This window comes from Dipodomys merriami, unplaced genomic scaffold (assembly GCF_024711535.1).
Source record: "Dipodomys merriami isolate MVZ:Mamm:240054 unplaced genomic scaffold, mDipMer1.0.p SCAF_19, whole genome shotgun sequence".
In the NCBI taxonomy this organism is placed as follows: Eukaryota; Metazoa; Chordata; class Mammalia; order Rodentia; family Heteromyidae; genus Dipodomys; species Dipodomys merriami.
In genome coordinates, this window is record NW_027203270.1 from 7,950,531 (window position 1) to 7,971,999 (window position 21,469).

Below are 21,469 nucleotides of genomic sequence, written 5' to 3' on the forward strand. Positions count from 1 at the left end.
TCTCTATGTAAATAATTATGTGGCAAGAAATTACTTTCATGTTATCAAAATGTAACTTAAAAACCTCTCTTTAAAGGGGTAGTAGGGGGAAAACAATGGAGGGGGTAACAATGCTCAATAGGAAGTGTACTCATTACCTTACTCGTGTAACTGTAACCCTCTGTATAGTATCTTTACAATAAAAAAATTAAAAAAAAAAACTCTCTTTGGGGTTGGGAAGGTGGCTCAGTGGTAGAGTGCTTGCCTTGCATGTATGAGGCCCTGGGTTTGATTCCTCAGCACCACATAAGCAGAAAAAGCCGGAAGTGGCGCTGTGGCTCAAGTGGTAGAGCACTAGCCTTGAGCTGAAGAGCTGAGGGACAGCGCCCAGGCCCTGTGACTACCACCACCACCACCAAAACAAAAAACAAAAAAGAAAAAACTCTTTGTAACCAGGGCACAAATCACAAAGTAACAACAGGCTTGGAGCACTGTGCTGAAGGCTGAGCCCCTCCTTGGGGTGGGAGGAGGGAAGGGGGAGGGGAGAGACAGGCTCTGGTCTTTGAAGCTGGTGGTATGAGGAGTTTGGATGAGTGTGATAGGCCGGGCCAGCATCTGCTCTGCTCACAAATTCTATGGAGGCTGCTTAGTGAAAAGACGACATGGCAGAAATGTTTTTCATCCGTTTACTAGGAAAATGCCAATTCTTGGAGACACACGTACAACATTCTAATTCCTAAGTCTTTCTATGTTTGTTTGTTTTTTTTGCTGAGACCTCTGATCTGCTCAGCCACAGCATACCCCGACTCCTGCTTGCCCAGGGTGGAGGTTCCAGCCAGCCTGACCGTTGCCTGTGTAGTGGACCTACTCTCCACAGTGGCCAAGCCTTTTGCAGAGAACTCAAACAGCTGTTAATTCCTTCTAAATGGGGTAGGTGGGCTGGTCCTGCCCTAAGGTTAAACCCCACCTACCATGCACTCAAGCCTGGGCCTCCTATTTCCAAACATGACCTCTGGAAAGTGGGGTGGAACAGTCACCGATTTGATGACTCAAAGAGTGCCACTTGTGATCCTGAGGAATCACAGTAAATACTCAGGATATTGTCTAAGAAGTCCACGATGGCCCCTTTGGCTGTGTCTCCAGCCAGTGCTTGCACACTGCTTATGTGCTTCAGGGCCGTTCTGATCATTTGGTCTCGTTCCTGTGTTGTGTGGGCTGCTCTGGAGTCATCTCCCTTGTCTCCCGACTTCAAAAACTGCAGGATAAAGGGTTGGACCATATCCCCATTCAGCTCAAGAGTTTCTTTGATGCAGGGCAGATCTGAGGGGCCAGCCAGGCTCAGGAGGTGAATCAGTGCCTGGCAGATCTGGGTCCGCAGGCTGGCGCAGTACTTGAATTCCAGGAAGTCCGTGGTGTCTTCACTCTTGTGCAAGGCAGTGAGCAATGCTTTCCAGATCTGAGCGTACTGCTCCACAGACCCGTACCGCTCTCTCCTGCTTGGGATAGAAAGGGCTGTAGCAGATCTGATGCGCACTTTGAAGTTCTTGCACGATGTCACCACTGATGTCAGGGCATGGTAAGCCTGGGAGGTCCATGCGGCTGTTCCTAGGAAGAATCCACAGTCACTATAAGTAGTGAAGGCTTAGCAAGAAGTGGGGTATGAGAGGAGAAGTGGAGGAGGCCTGTGCCACAGTGTTAAGACGTAATCCCATGTGATCAGAGCAGTGAATGCTGACCCCAGGGATCCTCTGTAACACTGTGACAGAGGACATTGTAATCAATGTCCTTAACAACTGGGTAGACTGGCACATGTTTTCCAAAGAGGTGCTTCATCAGAGGAGAGGGGACGTTCTTACCGAGTGGAAGAGCAGGATTTTTAAATACATTTCCCATCGCATAACAAGCATTCCACCGCACTTTCATGGCAGCCTCAGTAAGAACAGTAGAAATCAGGGCCTGGATAGATTCCTCAATGATTTCAGCAAATCTCGGTTTTTCTATATGCGTGGGTTGCAGAAAATGAAGCAAATTTCCAAGGGCACGGACTGCATTGCTTTTTACCTAGAAGATGTAATAAATAGCTTTAGAAATTTGTTTTGCCAGAGATGTTTCAGGAGAGCCTAGTGGAGCAGAGCTCTGGGCCAAATAGAGCATTAACCTCAAGTACGTGCCCAAGCCCAGAGTTCAAGCTCCAGGACAGAGACAGATTTCTCTAAGCAAGAGAGAGTTAATGTATCCTGGAAAGGTATGGAGGCCTGAAAGGCCATGTCTATTAACCTCCTGAGCCCTCAGAAAGTGGAGGTCTTGCAAAGTCCCTTCCTGATATGCTGGGAATGTGGCTCAGTGGTAGAGTGCTTGCCTTGAATGCATGAGGCCCTGGGTTTGATTCCTCAGCACCACATAAATAGAAAAAGCCAGAAGTGGCACTGTGGCTCAGGTGGTAGAGTGCTAGCCTTGAGCAAAAAGAAGCTCAGGGACAGTGCCCAGGCTCTGAGTTCAAGCCCCAGGATTGGTTAAAGAAAAAAAAAAAAAAGCAAAGTCCCTCCCCGAGATTTTGTTTTTAGTCGGCTGTGGGACTTGAATTCTGGACCTGGGCACTGTCCCTCAGCTCTTCAGCTCAAGGCTAGTGCTGTATCATTTGAGCCATAGCGCCACTTCCGGCCTTTTCTGTTTATATGGTGCTGAGGAATTAAAGCCAGGGCCTCATGCATGCGAGACAAGCACTCTACCACTGAGCCACCTTCCCAACCTCCTCCCCAAGATTTTTAGTGCTAGCCTGCATCTTAGAGATTTTAGAAATGAGGCATGAGGCCTACCAACCCCGCTGGTCTACAGCAAGGCAAGGAGGAGCTAGGCTCCTAACTGTAGCCCTGTGGGCTCTACTGCACAGAGCTCTTAACTTCTGCAGCATAGGAGACTCATCTAGGCAGGTGTTTGGGGTTTGTTTTTATACCAACTTCCAGACCCTGAGGCCAGAATTCTGGCTGAATTGCTTTCCAGTTGACTACTATTACCAGGTTTTCAGAACCACTGGAGTAAATTAAGCTCTTAATTTGGAGAGGTCCTGTACTAGGTGCTTTACCATAAAGCATCTCCAAGTGATACGTTCACAAGGACTTCCGTGTTGCAGTAACCTGGAGAGAAGCTAGACAATACAGTAAGGTCTCCCTATCTATGCAATAAAGGACATTCAAAGTCAGGGGCCCCTTATTGTTAATTCCATCTAAAAGGTGTTTGAGGCTTTTTTTTTTTTTTGAGGGGGTGAAGAAAATAGTGGATGACTATTAAAACAAATACAAGAAATCAAAATACTGTGTGGGTGTAATATGGGCCATATTACACTTTGCGTACACCTTCTGCATGCCTTGAGCACAAGACAGCTAGAGGCCCATCACAGCACATGGTGGAAGCTTCCAGCATCACAGGGCCTAATAAGCAATACTAGGTTTTGTTGGGAGTCTACCTTGTCTTTGTCCTTGGAAGCATCTATCGCCGATCGCAACATTTTTAAGAGCAGGAGTCCAGAGAACTCTTCCTGGAAACTTGGGTCTGGTGTTTCCCTGTTCCACCCAAAGCACACAAAACATGTTAAAAGAAGTCTCTACTTAAAATATAAGCATATATAAAGATATTCATCAAGCATAACTATGAAAACTTTGTAAAAACAGCTTAACAAATCTGTTCAGAACACAGTAAGAACTCATAGTATGTTTTGTTTTGAGAGAGCGTCTTGTGATATACCCCAGGCTGGCCTTGAACTCATGATTGACCTGCCTTGGTCTCCTGAGTGCTGGGATTACAGGCAGGTACTACCTGACACAGGAGTTTCCTATCTAGGAATGTATCCAAAGGGAATATCTCAGAACAGAAACTTTGTGCACAAACATGGTCACTGCTTCCAGAGGCCTACAAGCTTAAGTCCTAAAGCAGATGCAGAGGAACAGGGGAATGACTAAAGACTCATCACACAGCAGTGATTGCACAGGAAGGTCTTACTATAAATCACTAGAGAATACTTACAGATGACTCATTCTGAGTTAAGTGACTTGGTGTGAAGAACGCAGTTACTAATGGGGACAGAAATGGGGACAGCAGGGTAGGAGGTAGGTTTTATACTGAACACCCATTTATGCTATTTGAATTTTTTTGTTGGTTGTGGGGCTTGAAATCAGGGCCTAGGTGCTGTCCCTCAGCTCTTAAGCTCAAGGCTAGCACTCTACCACTTGAGCCACACACAGCACCATTTCCAGTTTTCTTGTGGTTTATTGGAGATGAGTCTCACAGACTTTCCTGGCCGGGCTGGCTTTGAAACATGATCCTCAGATCTCAGCCTTCTGAGTAGCTAGGATTACAGACGTGAGCCACCAGTGCCTGGCTTGTTTGTGTTTTTTTTTAACCTGATGAATATTTTATTTTATTTTATTTTTTTTGTCAGTCATGGGGCTTGAACTCTGGGCCTGGGCGCTGTCCCTCAGCTCTTCAGCTCAAGGCGAGCACTCTACCACTTGAGCTACAGCGCCACTTCCGGTTTTCTGGTGGTTTATTGGAGATAGGAGTCTCACGGTCTCTCCTGCCTGGGCTGGCTTTGAACCGCGATCCTCAGATCTCAGCCTCCTGAGTAGCTAGGATTACAGGTGTGAGCCACCAGTGCCCAGCTTTTATGTTGAATATTTTACTTACAAAAATACAAACACTATGTTTTTAAAATATGGCAACCACTACTAAGGTTTTGGGTTTCTGGTGTGTGTGTGTGTGTGTGTGTGCGCGTGTGTGTGTGTGTGTGTGTGTGTTTTTAAAATATGGCAACCACTACTAATGTTTTGGGATTCTGGTGTGTGTGTGTGTGTGTGTGTGTGTGTGTGTGTGTGTGTGTGTGTGTGTGTGTGTATGTTTTTAAAATATGGCAACCACTACTAAGGTTTTGGGTTTCTGGTGTGTGTGTGTGTGTGTGTGTGTGTGTGTGTGTGTGTGTGTGTGTGTGTGTGTGTGTGTGTGTGTGTGTGTGTGTGTGTGTGTGTGTGTGTGTGTGTGATATTTGAGTCTGAACTCAGCACTACAGTCAGCCATACCCCAACCACTACTAAGGTTTTGGGTTTCTGGTGTGTGTGTGTGTGTGTGTGTGTGTGTGTGTGTGTGTGTGTGTGTGTGTGTGTGTGTGTGTGTGTGTGTGTGTGTGTGTGTATGTGTGTGTGTGTGTGTGTGTGTGTGTGTGTGTGTGTGTGTGTGTGTGTGTGTGTGTGTGTGATATTTGAGTCTGAACTCAGGACTACAGTCAGCCATACCCCTAGCCTTGGATTTCTTCTTTTATACTTCCTGTAATGTAAATGTATACCTACATATAGTACTTAGTATATATCATAATATATTTCTGATATATATTAAGAACAAGCTATTAACTTTATTTTTTTATTTTTTTGGGTCCGGTCATGGGGCCTGAACTCTGGGCGCTGTCCCTCAGCTCTTCAGCTCAAGGCTAGCACTCTACCACTTGAGCCACAGCACCACTTCTGGCTTTTTTCTTTTTGCTTATGTGGTGCTGAGGAATCGAACCCACGGCCTCAGGCATGCAAGGCAAGCGCTCTACCACTGAGCCACCTTCCCAGCCCCACTATTAACTTTATTAAAGGAATACAAAATAAGAGCAGTAAGGTTGACTATAGAATATGGAGAAGGTCCCTGCTAATTCTTTCATAGTAGGGATGAAAGACACCCTCTTGGGACTTTTGCCTGAGAAGTCACTCAAGAGTATCTGGGCATGGTGATAAATGTCTATAATCCCAGCACTCAAAAGGCTGAAGCAGGAAGATCACAAGTCTAAGCCAGGGCTAGTAGTAAGACCCTGTCTCAAAAGAAAAAAAAGTCACTCAGGAGACAAATGCTGAGTCACCTACATGTTGACAATCAGAGTATCTGTAAGGTTGCCCAGGGACCAAGCTGCCTTGGCACGAACATTCAGAGACTTGTCTTGAAGTGACATCAATATGGCATTTGCTGTGTCTGCAACAAACATGGCATCCTGGAAGACAAACCAACAAGTGCATCACTTTAGGAGTTCACGGGGTTGCCTTTGGCCTTCTCACATTTATCTTCACATAAAGATAGAAAGAAGCCTTGATTATACATTTCAATTCGGAAAATAAAAGTCACTTATGTAACCAATTACTCATCTTATACATTGCACGCTAGCCCTTCACTACAGTCCAAGGGCAGCTCCCAGTACTTTGGTATGAGGCTTGATGGGCAAGGTGCCGCTGGACTTCGCTGCTGGGAGCCTCTCAGAACCTGTGACTGTCCAGGACACAACCTCTGTGCTGAGGCTGGTTTTTACCTCCAGGAAAAAACGTTCTGAGTACATTTCCCCAAACGTATCCTCTTCAGTGAGAGAAATGCCACACGTGATAGCAAGGGAGAGCTCCATTTCCTTCTTAGTAAACCTCTGTATCAGCTTTCTAAACTATTACTATTTCATTTCATCCAAATTGTAATAGTAATGGGAATGTCCCATTTCATTCTTATTCATTCAGTAATTTTAAAATGTACTAGACATCAAGTGACTCAGGCAGTGTGCTCAATAACTGAAAATAAATGAATGATAGGTATTTACTATATTTAAAGAACACTAAAGGAAACCAGATTACAAAATAAGTCTATTTCCTTTACTGCCCAACATGGGAGCTCTACAACCACAAAAGACTGAGGCACAGGAGAACAAAGCAGGCTCGCTCTGACCTGTCTGAGACAGGGAAAAAGCACGTAGACTCCGAGGGCGCGGGAGGTGGCGGCTTTCACTAAACGGTTCCTGCTGTCGTTTAGGCCAAGCAACACTGTGATGCACAGAATCTGTCTGTCGTTCTGTAATCAGAAGATGGACAAAAGGAAAAGCGACAGTAAATACACGCCCGTGTTGAAGTTCATATTCAAGGGTTAAAGAGCAACATGGCTGTGATCTGGAGGCTGCCCTCCCTGGTAAAAGGCAGGTGTGGTTCTGATTCTGAGTAGCTGAGCACTCACTCTGGAGGGCGCCTGCAGCATCTCTTCACATTGAACCCATCAACTATGTGAACTAGGTCAGGGTTATCCTTCTAGTTCATGGACGCGGCCTTTTTTCTAAGAGCTATGCTTACATATACTAGTGCAGACATAAACACCACTGCAGACTATAGGGGAACATTTAGGACACTGCTACAGAGTAATGCTTACATCATCCCCAAATTCAGGTTCCCAACGTTGCTGGCATTAGGTGGCAGGCCCTTTCAGAGGTGATTGGGTCGGGAAGGCCTGACCCAAGGCCCCCCATAGCAGAGATTGCATATCCTTACAAATGAGGCTCTAGACACCAAGAGCTCTGGAAGGCACCAACTGGGAAGTAGAAAGCCAGACTCACCAGATAACAAATCTGTGGGTACTTCCCAGTCTCTTGAACTGTTAGAAATAAATGTTGGACCTGGATTTAGTGGTACATGCCTGTAAGCTCAGCAACTTGGGTAAAAGTAGCACAATCATGAGTTCAAGGTCAGCCTAAGTGAAGGTAGAGAGGCCCTACCTCAAAATCAAGAGAACTTGCCTACATGTAGGAGGATCTGAGCTCAATCCCCAATATGCCTCCCCTATAGGAAGTTCTGTTTAGAAATCATCCAGTCTATGGTATTTTTATTATCTAGAATCTCAGACAGACTAAGCTAGATACCAAGTTGTTTTTTTTTTTTCACATGATTTACATTATTTCTCACGACTTCCATTTTAAGATGATAATACTAGGTTTTAGAGAAATAAAGGTGATCACAGAGGTAGAAAGAGGCCTTCTGATCTCTGGGTATGGTAACTGGCTGAAGTGGCTCTGCCTGATGCTCGCGTATGAGTGCCCCCTCCTTTCTGAAGCACACAGAAAAACACGGAAAGATTTTCTGTTTTCTCATCTGCTCCTCTCCCCAAACTCAAGTAGATGCTTTTTTCCTCAGAGATAATGTTGAAAATGGTTCAAAACGGGGCTGGGAAGGTGGCTCAGGGGTAGAGCGCTTGCCTTGCATGCATGAGGCCCTGGGTTTGATTCCATAGCACCACATAAGCAGAAAAAGTCGGAAGCTGTGCTGTAGCTCAAGTGCTAGAGCGCTAGCCTTGAGCTGAAGAGCTGAGGAACAGTGCCCAGGCCTAGAGTTCAAGTCCCACAACCAGAAAAAAAAAGGTTCAGAAAAAAAAAAAAAAGAATCAAACTTGAGCCCCGTGACTCAAGACATGGCTGGAAGGTAAGGAAAAGGCTGTTACCGGCAGACTGCTGAAGGCCTCTGGCAGGATGGAAGACAGGGCGTCGCAGGCGCTCGCCTGGAGAGTCGGGTGCTCTGAGCTCTGCAGGGCTCGGGGCAAAGGACCATTCAGCATCATGGTCCAGAACGTCACCACCTGGAGCAAAGATACAGTTATAACTGCATACACAGACACACATCTGACCTTAGGTAGGAGACATGTTTCCTTAAAATAGCAGCTTTTTGTAAACCCTTTCCCAAGTCCTTCCACAGTGATCTAGTCAAATCTTTGCATTTTATCAAGTAGGAGACTGTGGTGCAATAAAGCCAAGCAGCAATAGTGACAACAATGAGGAAGAGGATGGAGGCGGCAATGACAGTAATAATAGTACACATGTGTTTCTGAAGTGCACATTCAAAGGGCATCAACTCAAATAAATCCTTTTGCTTGCATGACTGAGAATTCTATAGCAGTGTCTTCACTTTAAGCGTGAAAACAGAGACACAAGGAGATAACAGGAGTCAATTAGAATCTAAATCTTAAATCCAGCTAAGGCTCTTCAACCTCATCCAATGTAGATATAATCCTACTATACACTGAATTACAACTGTTAGTTTCATGGTTTTGTTTTTTTCCAGGCTGGGGATTGAGCCCAGGGTCTCATTTATGCTAAGCAAAGGCTCTACCACTGAGCTGCACCTTGAGGTAACAATTTTTGATACTGAGAGAAAACATACTGTGCACTTTATCACTGAGTCTCAGAATAAAAGTGCTGCTGAAGCACGAAAAAAGAACACTATGGATTGACGTTTCCATACCAAGAAGACTGGTACTCTCTGCTCAGGGTCTGTGGGAGAATCTGGTTTATACTGCTGTATTAAGCCTGTACCCAGTTCTTCCAGAAGCTGCCAGAGAAAAAGAAGTAACCATTAAAACAGAGCATTCAAACTGTGGAGGTAAAAACAACTTCAGTTTGGAGATCACCTCAAATCGAGAAGAAAAGTAATGGCTAACTGATTTTCCATCTTTTCTCACAAAGCCCTATAGCATTGGAAGTCTTTTGCAGAGTCAAAATGAGAGTTATAGTTGTTAACACCAAAATCAGTTCTTTTGGTTTATAGGTAAGAACGGAAAATAGAGGTTTCCTTCTAAGAAAAAACACACATGGCTTTAAATGAAATTACCTTGGCCCCATGAAGCTGAATGGATGGGTCTGCTTCCCCCATGCACTTACAAATCACTTCACCAAGCTCCATCAGGTAGAGCTGGGCCATTGAGAAGTAGCCCCTCGCCAGGTGCGCCAACAGCTACAAAGACAGCAAGGAATTAACGCCATCATCTAGAAAACTGCTTCAATATTTCAAAAACCAGCTACCCTTACAAAGGGTCTGAAATCTGATACTGAATAAAATGAAAAACGACCAAATCCTGATCCTATGCTAACATATTATCAGTTAAATGTATTATAAATTTATGATACAGAAATTTATGATTCAGAAACTATGATATAGTTTCTGATTTTTTTCATTAATATTATCTCAAATAAGTTTCAGAACAATTCTTTGAGATAAGTAATTGAATTTATAGCTGATGACAACAGGTTAAAAATGTTAAAGGATGTAGTTAATTTTATCCAGATAGTTAGTAGCAGCCGCTGGGATCAAACCTAGGTCTGATATTGAAGTATAGAAAAAGCAAGTTTTTTGTTTGTTGGTTGGTTGGTTGGTTTTTTTGTTGGATGTGGAGCCTGAACTCTGGGTGCTGTCCCTCAGCTCTTCAGCTCAAGGCAAGTGCTCTACCACTTGAACCACAGTGCCATTTCAGGCTTTTTCTGCTTATGTGGTGCTGAGGAATCAAACCCATGCATGCAAGGCAAGCGCTCTACCACTGAGCCACCTTCCCAGGCCACACCCCTTTTTTAAAATCTAGGATTGTTTTCTTCCTTTGAAGGAACAATTGTTTTGCTTCACTAAACAGATACAAGACCAAACAGAATTTATAGACAAATATTGAACAGAAATAAAAAAATAGCCATACAATTTTCCAGAATGACTATTGTCCCTACTTAGTAAACAACACCTAGGATGACTACGATAGCTTTACAAATAAAAGGGACAAAAAGGAATGAATCTGACATTTTACAACCAGGGACATCCCTCTAAGCAGAACAACAAAAATAAACCACCTACACATGAAATTACACCTCCTACTGATACTGCTGGTACGTGTCTTGCTTTTACATTACTTTTATGTACCTGAAAAAGAAATGGCTGGACTGGGAAGATGGTTCAGTGGTAGAGTGCTTGCCTTGCATGCATGAGGCCCTGGGTTCAATTCCTCAGAACCACATAAGCAGAAAAAGCCCGAAGTGGCACTGTGGCTCAGGTGGTAGAGTGCTAGCCTTGAGCTGAAGAGCTAAGGGACAGTACCCAGGCCCGAGTTCAGGACCCATGACTAGGGGGAAAAAAAGAAATAGCTACTTCCTTTCAGAGAGCAGGAAACAGAACCTTCTTACCTGTAGGGCCTCTAGTCGCATGGGGGATGGCTCATAGGTGCTTCCTGCTGCAGAGACAGCATTGTTACCAGAGCAGGAATCCTCCCTGGGCAGTACAACAATGGAGATGCAAAGTCGGATGAGCCAGCAGGGCTCTGCAGAGCCTTTAGGTGAGCCAACAGATGCTTCTTCCTGAGAGGGCACTGCAGGGACTTTCTTCCACCAATCAGGAAGGCCGAGGTGAGGAGTTGCTGAATTGCTATTGCTGAGCCCAGAAGAACAGGGCTGTTGTAGAAGTAACTGGACTTCAGGTAAAGGTGCATGAGTGGACACTATAGCTCCCAAGAGGGTAAGACTTGACACACGGACATTAACATCTGTGAAAGGAAACAGAACTGTGGGAACGACTTTCATGATTGTAAACATTTGTGCAGGCATGCTTGTTTGAGTAAATCTAATTAAACTTCCAGACCTAATTTCAGTTCACAGGAAATACATGGGATAGCATCAAGAAACAATTGAGAACATTAGAGAACATTAGGTCTTCTATAAGACAATTGACTTGGGAGTCCTTCAAAATTAGTATTATGAAGAAGAAAGAAAACACAAAAAAGACTGAAGTGACGTAAAATATAAATTTGGCCAGATGTGGTGGCATATGCCTATAATCCCAGGACTCAGTAGCACATAATGAACACTTAACACTTGTCCTGAAAAAAATCCTCACTGTTGTGTTGCCTTTCTAAATAAGCGTTAGCTTACTGATATCCACAGACTAACTTGCTTGGATTTTGACTTGGATTACACTAAATCTATAGACCAAGTTGGGAAGAACTGACATCTTGCTATTACTGAGTTCTCCTATCCATAAACGTGGACTAGCTCTTCATTTTATTTAGCTCTTTGACTTCCTTCATCAAGTCCTTACAGTCTTCATATACATTTGCATACATTGTTTTAGATTTATTCCTAAGCATTGTAAGGTTTGAGCATTTTAACAATGAAAAGTTACTGCAGTATAAAATCAGACAGTTGAAAAGGACATTTGAGACATGGTCCTTTCTTCCTCAGTTAAAGACACAAGTAAAGAAAGCAAGTGTGATAGAATGAGCAGGGGCTGAGTCAGGAGACTTGGGGTATTCACATATTGTTTGCCACTAATGTGATGAAAGATCTTAAGGCAGATCTTATTTTTCTATATGCCTATATTACATACTGGTATAAAGAGTGGATACAACTTAAATTTACCTATCAGTATCTCATTTGAGTCTTATGATCTGATCTGAAAGCTTGCAAACAAAAGAACAAATATTCAAAAAGTAGGTATTTATGGCACATAGATATTATCTGTGGGAGTAAGTCAGGAAATGACAAGAAATAAGACTACAGATAGTAAAGATTTTCTGTAAATGTTAGAGGAGATGATGTTAAAGAAGTTAGATTTTGTACTATAGGATGATATCTAACCATCCATCCATCCATCATCTATCTACCTTTGCCAAAAGATATTATACATTTGAAGGAAATCACTTTCACTTGGCTTACTCCTAATTTTAAAGTTATACTCTAACCACTGTCCTAAAACATACAGAAATTAAATTTCACAATGAATTATTTAGTTCACGTCTTTCTGTTGGAGTTTAGAGTCAAAAGTTGCCAACTTTTTCAGTTGGCACCCTTGAAAAGCTGAGAAGAAATAAAAATCTCTCTGAGCTGTAAAAATGCTTTGAATATTTTTTTAAAGAATCGAGTAATATTCTACATTTGATTGGTATAAAAAAGCAATTAGTTAAAAAACACTACTAACCTTTGTGGCGAATGTAAGGCTTTATCTGGTTCCAGACTTTGGTCAGTAGGCTGAGTTTCAGACGGTTATATGGTGCATTTGATACTAAATTTGCAAGGCACTATAAAATATTTTTTTAAAAAAAGCTCATTAGTTGATAAGCACAAATAGAACTTTTTTTTTTTTTTTTTTTTTTTTTGTCATGGGGCTTGAACTCAGGGTCTGGGAACTGTCCCTGAGCTTTTCTGCTCAAGGCAAGTGCTCTACCGTTTTGAGCAACAGTTCCATTTCTGGTTTTCTGGTGGTTATCTGAAGATAAAAGATTCTCATGGACTTTCCTGCCCAGGCTGGCTTTGAACCACGATCCTCAGCCTCCTGAGTAGCTAGGATTACAGGCGTGAGCTGCCAGTGCCCAGCAAAGATACAACATTTTAAACATTTAATTTAAAAGGTTTTTATGCTAAATAAAAATTGGTCTTTTTCTTTTTGTATCTTTTGAAAAAATAATATTTGTTTAAGACTTACTATACTGGTACCTTAACACAAAAGTAGTAGTATTATAAAGTGTTATTAAAAGCATTTTAATAAATCATGTAGACATACAGAGATTATAGGACATGGACTTTCAAATAAAACTATTACTTAATTCTGTTATTAGATTGAGCTACTTGGACTATGCAAAATATTACATAAAAATTGAAACAGAAAAACCCTCTCTGAAACCCACAGGAACCTGGAACATTTACCTTAATTATCCGAGTTAAGGTCTGGGAAGATGACTCTGCTACCAAAGCCAGCAAAAGACATCTGTGCAACTCCCTAATGCTGGAAGCAATCATTACAGAAAAGGGAGTGAAAGCCCTTCGGTGGTCACTGGTATCTTCCGCAACAGAAAGAAATTGCTTTGAGCTTTCCAAGATGGCAGATAAAACTTGCAGAGCACAGGCACGTGTCTGAAATTTCAGGATAATTTCTACTGGTGAGTTAAAAATCAGAAGACAGATTCTCTTCTTCCCATATATATTTTTCAACATAATTAGAATCATCTTAATTAGGAAAATAAAGGCCATAGAATTAAGTTCTGAATGCAGCTAAGAACTGGGACATTTGTACCCCATACTTGGAAAAAAAAAACACAAAAAACTTAAATCATATTATTGTTGCTTCGTTTTCTTAAAGTGAGGCATAAATTTAAGTTAGACCACAGCAAAACCCTTTAAATCATAACTATGAGAATAATTTAAGGAGTAGATATCTAAAGCAAACTAAAAAGACAGAATTATCTTTTTAGATCACAGATATCTTGTCTGTTTCCTATCAAAGTTCCTGAGAACATTCTGCTAAATATTCTGTTTGAAACATGAGTGCTCAAAGTAAAGCAGAACATTTGGGCCTTTGTGTGCAACCATCTGGCAGGCATCACTACACCCAACATTTGGCAACATTCTTAGGTGTAGAAAATATTGCAGCTTGTAGTAAGTATGTTTGATAAAGAAAGAAGTACCATTAAATGTATTCTTAGAGACGGAAAAAACAAGGTACAGCTCTGTCACAGGCTGATCTGTAAGCAAGGAAAAGTGTTACTGCATCAAGGTTTTCTTTGTGAAAATCTCTCTCTATATATAGGTACTCAGATGATTTTGTGGTACTAAAAATCAGAAATGAAACAAAGAATAACAAGAAAGCCAATTTAACTATAATGGAATATATGTAACAAATACTGGACTATTAATATGGAATAATATTGTATCTTCTTTAACCAATTCACTTAAAAATACTAGTTAAAAAATCTTTGGGTCAATTTTTTTTTTCCCGGTCCTGGGGCTTGAACTCTGGGCCTGGGCATTGTCCCTCAGCTCTTCAGCTCAAGGATAGAGCTCTACCACTTGAGCCACGGCGCCAATGCTGATTTTTTCTGTTTATGTGGTGCTGAGGAATTGAATCCAGGGCTTCATGCATGCAAGGCATGCCACTGAACCACATTCCCAGCCCTTTGGATCAATTTTTTGTTGTTGTTGGTAGTGGGGCTTGAACTCTGGGCCTGAGCGCTGTCCCTCAGCTCTTCAGCTCAAGGCGAGTGCTCTACCACTTGAGCTACAGTGCCACTTCCTGGATCAATTCTTTTAGTTTTATTTACGTATTTATTTTGTCAGTCATGAGGGTTGAGCTTGGGACCTGAACACTGTTCCTGAGCTGCTCCAGGCTAGCACTCTACCACTACAGCCACAGCACTAGTTTTCTGAGTAGTTTATTGGAGATAAGAATCTCATAGACTTTCCTGCCTGGGCTGGTTTAAAACTGTGATCCTCAGATCTCAGCCTCGGGACTAGCTAAGATTATAGGCATGAGCTATGGAATCAACATTACAATTCAAGGATCTAAACTACATATTTACTCAACATGAGGAATAATTGAGTTTGGAAAGAAAATGTTTTTCTAGAGAACGTTAACCACATTATCATTGAATAACCAAATCATCAATCAAGTGAGTCCTGAAGTCTAAAGATTTCTTCTCTGAATAGAGACTCAATGAATCTGCAAAACTAAGCATAATCACTTAGGTGAGGAATCTGACTGCATTAGGAAGCTGTATTAGTGGAAAGAGCAATACCACAAACATGGTCTAAGACACAGATGGGGCAGCTGGCACTCTTTCTGCAGTAGTACATGGCCTACATTGGAGTTTACAGGTTACAGAGTCTCTGTCAAGTCTCGGGGCTTGAACTCAGGTCCTGGGCACTGTCCCTCAGCTTCTTTTGCTCAAGGTAAAGTAATTTTCAAGGTACTGTCATACTCTACTCTAATAATACAGACACTATACAAAAGAATAAATGTGGCTATGTTCCAACAAAACAGACAATGACATCAATAATTAAGTCCATGTATTTTTTATGTCATGAAATTCTACTCATTTTTCTATAATTAAAAAACTATTTAAAGTGTAAAAGCCACTCCTAGCTTACAGGTCATGCAAAAATAGGTAGCAGGCTAGATTTAGTTTATAGACCATTGTTTGCCAACTGCTGACTGATGGTTGATGTGCATTGAAAAAAACAGATGTTACGCTAAAACTTCATTTCTTTAGAAGGTAATTAAAAATCACAATCCCAAAGGCTCACAAACCAGACAAAATTAAAAATCAAATTGTGGAAAGAAATGAACTGATATTCAAAAAGTCAAACAATTTTAGTTCAATTAACTGTGGAACCCTAAGGGGGAAACATCCATTTTTATCACAGATTGAAATTTGTTATTTTGTTCCCTACTTCAGTATAAAATCTACATAGAAATTAGGTGCCATCTAACATTATACTTTTCATAGCTAATCTCCTTTAAGTACTGTTTAATAACCTTTATTCTAAAGTTATTGTTTGTGATATTGATTTTGGTTCAAGTCTTGCTTCATTTGTTCTTTTATTAGTACTTAATATCCTGTTTACCATTCTGATCAGCACTTGCAGCAGAAATCCTGGATGCACAAGCAAATCATAATAGGTATAACTCTCCAGAGAGCTTATTTGTTGATTGCATTTTACTGTTTGATTGTTTGCAATCCTGGATGACTCTGCAATTATAAGTCTCAGAGGGTACAGTGTACAGTTTCACCTTCTTAGATATGAGGGCTTGTCTAAAGCTAATAAAACAGAAAGGTCCTTTTCTATTTTTGCTTTGATTTTAGAGTCTAGCAGAAATGTTTGCCGAGGTAGCTCATTTATTTTCATTTTTTCCATTTTCTGTGCATATGATCTCAGAATGCTTTTGGAAGTGTGATTAAAAGTCCCTTCTGGGAGTGTGGACTGTTGAGGATCAAACCAGGCCACCAGACTGTTTTCTTCATTTTCTGTAAGTATACCAATTCTTTCTGTCGCAAAAGAGATTCAACCCAAGGTCTTGCGCATACTAGGCAAGAACTCTACCACTGAGTACACCCCCAGACTCCATATTAGTTATTATTTACATGTTTTCGAGTTCATTTTATTGGATCACACCCCGAAAGTTGGTATTGGCTAAGTGGAGGTCTTTAACACTGTGTCTGGGCTTTCAGAGTTGGAGTCATGCAACAAGTTATTTACTCCTGGGTGACCATATAAAAGAAAACCTGGTTACCTGCTACTTCATAAGTTAAAAATTATAACCTTCTCATTCTCTTTTCAAATTATACTATGGTATGAATTTTTATTTGTTTCTACCTTTCATAGCTATCTAAAAGAGAAGTTAAAAAAAATCAGCATGGAATTTGAAAAGCAGTATAATTCTGACAGAACCATGAGGAAGATCTGCCCTACAGTTTTTCTTTAGACTAAAGCCTAGATAGATCTCTACAAAATGCCTTTATAACACCTGAGGAAATTATATAGCAGAAATTCTTACATTAGTCAGGTTACATCTTTTTTGTATGTCTGATACTGGGATATAGAACCCGTAGGTAGTCTTGCACATGCTAGGCAAGTATTCTACCACATAGCTACACCCCTAGTCTACCATGTTACGTTTGCTATTCCTCTTCAACACATGTAGCATACCACAAGATTGTGTGTGTGTGTGTGTGTGGTGTGTGTGTGTGTGTGTGTGTGTGTGTGTGTGTGTGTGTGTGTGTAATTAACACTAACTTAAGCATTTAAAAGGTCACTCAGAAGTTTTCTTATGTAGTAATTAACCATTCAAGATGATCATAGGGTGTTCTAATCTATTGTGTTCTAATCTACTCTTTTAAGGAAAAAAATCTCAAAAACAGGGATATATTATTGGCCTAATAATTCACTTTTGGTGAGTAGCTGGACTACTTGAGGACACCCAGATTCCATTCAGTGTGACTTTTTAATATTCATTCTTTTTTTTTTTTCAGTCCTGGGGCTTGAACTCAAGGCCTGGGCATTGTCCCTGAGCTTCTTTTGCTCAAGGCTAGCACTCTACCACCTGAGCCACAGTGCCACTTCTAGCTTTTTCTGTTTATGTGGTACCGAGGAATTGAACCCAGGACTTCATGCATACTGGGCAAGCACTCCACCACTAAGCCACATTCCCAGCCTAATATTCATTCTTGAAAGAGGACTCTTAATAGCAAGACAAATTTCCTTACTTGGTTAAGAAGTTAACTTCCAGAGAGAAATTAACATATCTAAGCAGAGGGAGATAGTTGTGAGGGCTATCTTGCTGTAGCTATTTAAGACTGCCAAACTATTTTCTCTTCTTTTCTAAAAGCTTTTCTCATTAAAATAGATAAATATTTATTATGTATGATTTATTTTATTTTTTTTAAGATTTTATTTTATTTATTTATTTATTTTATTATTTTGGGTTGTGGGGCCTGAACTCTGGGCCTGGGTGCTGTCCCTCAGCTCTTCAGCTCAAGGGTAGTGCTCTATGACTTGAGCCACAGAGCCACTTCTGGCTTTTTTTTTTTTTCTTTTTGCTTATGTGGTGCTGGGGAATCGAACCCAGGGCCTCATGCATGCAAGGCAAGCGCTCTACCACTGAGCCACCTTCCCAGCCCTATTATGTATGATTTAATAAAATTTGGAAAAATTGAAAGAAAAAAGCATTTTGGAATCCTATTGAATATACAATTCTATGGCCTGTGTCTTCACAAAACTTTATGAACATTTTTCTAAGCCTAGACATCAATTATAAACAGTTAAGTACCATAATATTTCATTGAGTTGTTTAAGCCATTTCTGATGATTTTTCCTATCAGAAATATCATGGCAACCAAACAATATTTTCATAAAAGGAAGCAAAGCACAGCTATTTTAGAGGAGTTCAAGGACAATGAAGTTATAACTCAGGTGCTCAGGCTTCAAGCAAGCCTGAAGCAACCTCTAGGATCTTCTTCCCTATGGTACTGATGAAGCCTGTTTCCTACTCTCCTCCTGCCTAGCCAATGGTTCTCACAATCAATAAGGGCACATAAGATCCGATAAGGCAGAGAGGAGGGAAAAAAAAAAGACATGTAAATTTACAAATATTAGAGCATAAATATTCTTACCTTTGGAGAAGGATCTTTTAATATAAGCGTCATTAAGGATACAGACTGTGGGCTTCCAAGCTCAGGTGTATCAGGGACAAAGGCTGACCAGTAGCCATAAAGAACTTTTTTTTCTATTGATTTTATAGTAGAAAGAAAACAAGCTAGTGCTCCTTGGCGAACTTTGGCTTGATAGGACCTTTCACAACCAAAATAAGAGAGAAAAACGTTTTTAAGCGTTTTCTTTTCTTTTTAAAAAAATACAAACATGACATTTATTTATTTCGTTACACACTGAAAAATTAAACATCAATAATACCTAAAGACATTACCATGATCTTTAAAAAATAATTTTTCAAAATATCATCAGAACATGTTTAGGTAATCTGCTTATGAAATAAGTTTTGGTTTAGGGGGTTACTAGGGATTGAACTCAAGGCTGTGTGTTTACTAGGTAAATAAATGTTCTAACACCTGAGCTATGCTATAGCCCTATAACATGGTATAGGAAGACAAAAACCACAAGCTAGCTAATAAGGAGGCAACATTTTGATGATAGGGAACTAGTACTAGATATGAAATACGGAAGAGTATCCATTCATCTACTCAACAACATATCCGCTAAATGCCTTTAGGTGAGTGCCACACAGGCATTATATTGAGGAGGACAGACATAAACAAAGCCCCTGCCCTGGACAAGCTTTGGAATGGCAGTGAATAGTGTTATGGCAGAGGTAAGTCAAAGGATCACGGGGGGGGGGGGTAGGGAGGGTAGGGGTCCTGCTGCAGTTGGGGGGGTGTCCTTAAACCAAAACAAGAATGGGAGTTGAAAAAGTTTCCCAGAAAATATAATTTCTGAGCTTACTTCGAAGACAAGTAGTGCTTAACAAGACCAAAAACGTGAAGGAAAGACTTAGAGAAACATTCTCTCTTTCTCTTTCTCTCTCTCAAATGCATAGATCAAGACCAAGTAATGCAAAGTTCCACATAACTGAAAATCTTCAAGTCCAATCATCCTTGGCAGTCAGTTTTTAAGCAATTATAAAACACATGCAACTTAGAATATCAGGTGTAAAAATATAAAACATTACTACCTCATTTTACATTGGATGCCTCCTTCTGTGTCAGAATAGTCAGACTCACTACTACTGATTCTTTTCCAAGTGGAAGAAGCGAAGGGTGAGGAGACTTGCTCTCTCCTTCCAGCTCCACTTCCATTTGCAGGCAAACTCTGGAAGCCCTGGGAGGAGGGACACACCGCATCCCTACCACCTGTGCTCACTCTGCTGGAGCTGGTGCCTGAGGCTGCTTCCATTTCTCCATTGGATTCTTCCTCTTCCTCTTCTTCATCTCCTTGCTGGGCTTTCTTTGCTTTTGCTTTGTGTTTTTTCTTTTTATTCTGATTTTAGGAGCAAAAGAAGACATATATGATAGCTATTCCAAAATAACTTTTAACTGAATTCTAGCACTTCCTCATTTGCAAGTGATTTAACTATGTTCCCAACAGAGAAACTGAAGAAGCAAAAGAGGAGACAAGAAAAAAGTGCTGTTTGATATCTTTTGTCTCAGGCACAATGCTAAGTACTTACATGACTTCTACTGGACTGTAAGAAAAAAAGAAATAAAGGCCCTGGGATAGACAAAAACTTGTGGCTTGTGTTTAAATTCTACCTTAGTGACTCTAGGCAAATACTTCTTTGAGTTTGACCTTTCTCATCTATGAGTATAAGGTTAATACAAGGGACTTTGTCTGATTGTAGTGAAAACAGTCAGCCTTCACAAGAAAATTAAGGCCTAGGGAAAAGAACTCAAGTATCTATTTTCTCAGTTCTTACAAATAAGATAACTAGGATCCCTCTAGAGGCATGCACTGGAGCCAGTAACCACTATGCATAATGCATGGCTGTGGGGCTGTGGGGCTACGTAGTAGCAATATGAAGTAAAAATCAGTTTCTTTTCTCCTACTTCTTTCTGACATTCAAATGCCTTTGGAACTTGAGCCTTCCTCCATACCCTCAAAGTCTCTAGCTAGTCTAAAGAAAGGCTCACATCTCTTCTACCCTGGAGCACTTAGGTTAGCTCAGACCCAGACCCTCAGACTTGCTACTCAGTTAGCTTATCTAAGATGCAATCTGATCACAACATTCTGATAGATGACATTCTTCCATGGCCAACAAGATAAACAGCCACAGCATACAGCAGGAGATCCCAGAAACTCTACCTGAAACTCTAGTTGTACTAGATGACATACAAGCTTACACACATTCTTTTTATTTTGTAAGTAGATTATATCTTTATTCCTCATCCTTTTACATACCCAACATTACATAAAAAGTGTTCTGAGAATAAAAGCATACTAAATTTTTACCCAAGGATATAAAATGTGGTCAAATCAATTATCCATCTTGACCTGTGAGGTTTTTCATTTTGTTTTGTTTTCTGAGACTGGTAGGACTAGGCTTGTATTGAACTCAGTATCTTTCTACCTCAACCTCTAAGGATGGAGATTATAGGCATCAGATGCCCTTTCAGGTTTTAAAAATAAGTTTCATCGTAGCTAGGAAATGCAGCTCAATAGTAGCATAGCTACCCAGCATGTGCAAAGCCCTGTGGTCCATTTCCAGAAACAAAACCAACAACCCAAAATGGGAGGAAACATTACACACATTCTTATTCTGTGTTTATGCACCTTTGGCCCCTCAGGAAGAAACTTGCCACTTCTGTACTATTATTCATTCTTGAGTCTCAGTGTAGCTAGGACATCTTGTAAAAAGCTTTCTCCTTTTCATCCCTTTGGACCAAGTGCTCTGAATGTGTTCTCTGAAGACTCTGTGAATGTTTTGATGAATGAAATGATATTGCATTGTAATTATTTCTTTATCCATCTTTGCCTCTCTCTACACTCTGAAGAATTGTCCATCCCAGTATCCTTAATGCTTATTAGCACAATGTCTGAGATACAGCAGATGTTTGATAAGAACCGAATAAATCATAAGAATTCCTA

At 40.9% G+C, this 21,469-nt stretch overlaps 1 protein-coding gene across 2 annotated transcripts in view; it reads right to left on the bottom strand.

Annotated features, from left to right (window-relative positions):
• Window positions 1-651: 651 nt before the first annotated feature.
• Heatr6 (HEAT repeat containing 6) overlaps window positions 652-21,469 on the bottom strand; it is a 34,191-nt gene continuing 13,373 nt past the window's right edge. For both annotated transcript variants that reach the window (XM_070027167.1, XM_070027166.1), the window contains exons 8-20: window positions 19,560-19,864; window positions 18,487-18,664; window positions 13,247-13,453; window positions 12,522-12,621; window positions 10,736-11,091; window positions 9,405-9,527; window positions 9,039-9,125; window positions 8,242-8,376; window positions 6,709-6,831; window positions 5,871-5,995; window positions 3,443-3,539; window positions 1,836-2,040; window positions 652-1,584 (exon numbers count right to left, since the gene is read on the bottom strand). In XM_070027167.1, the coding sequence (XP_069883268.1) occupies window positions 1,013-1,584; window positions 1,836-2,040; window positions 3,443-3,539; window positions 5,871-5,995; window positions 6,709-6,831; window positions 8,242-8,376; window positions 9,039-9,125; window positions 9,405-9,527; window positions 10,736-11,091; window positions 12,522-12,621; window positions 13,247-13,453; window positions 18,487-18,664; window positions 19,560-19,864 (2,613 nt within the window). In that variant the 3' untranslated portion in view covers window positions 652-1,012. The remainder of the gene's footprint in view (window positions 1,585-1,835; window positions 2,041-3,442; window positions 3,540-5,870; window positions 5,996-6,708; window positions 6,832-8,241; window positions 8,377-9,038; window positions 9,126-9,404; window positions 9,528-10,735; window positions 11,092-12,521; window positions 12,622-13,246; window positions 13,454-18,486; window positions 18,665-19,559; window positions 19,865-21,469) is intronic.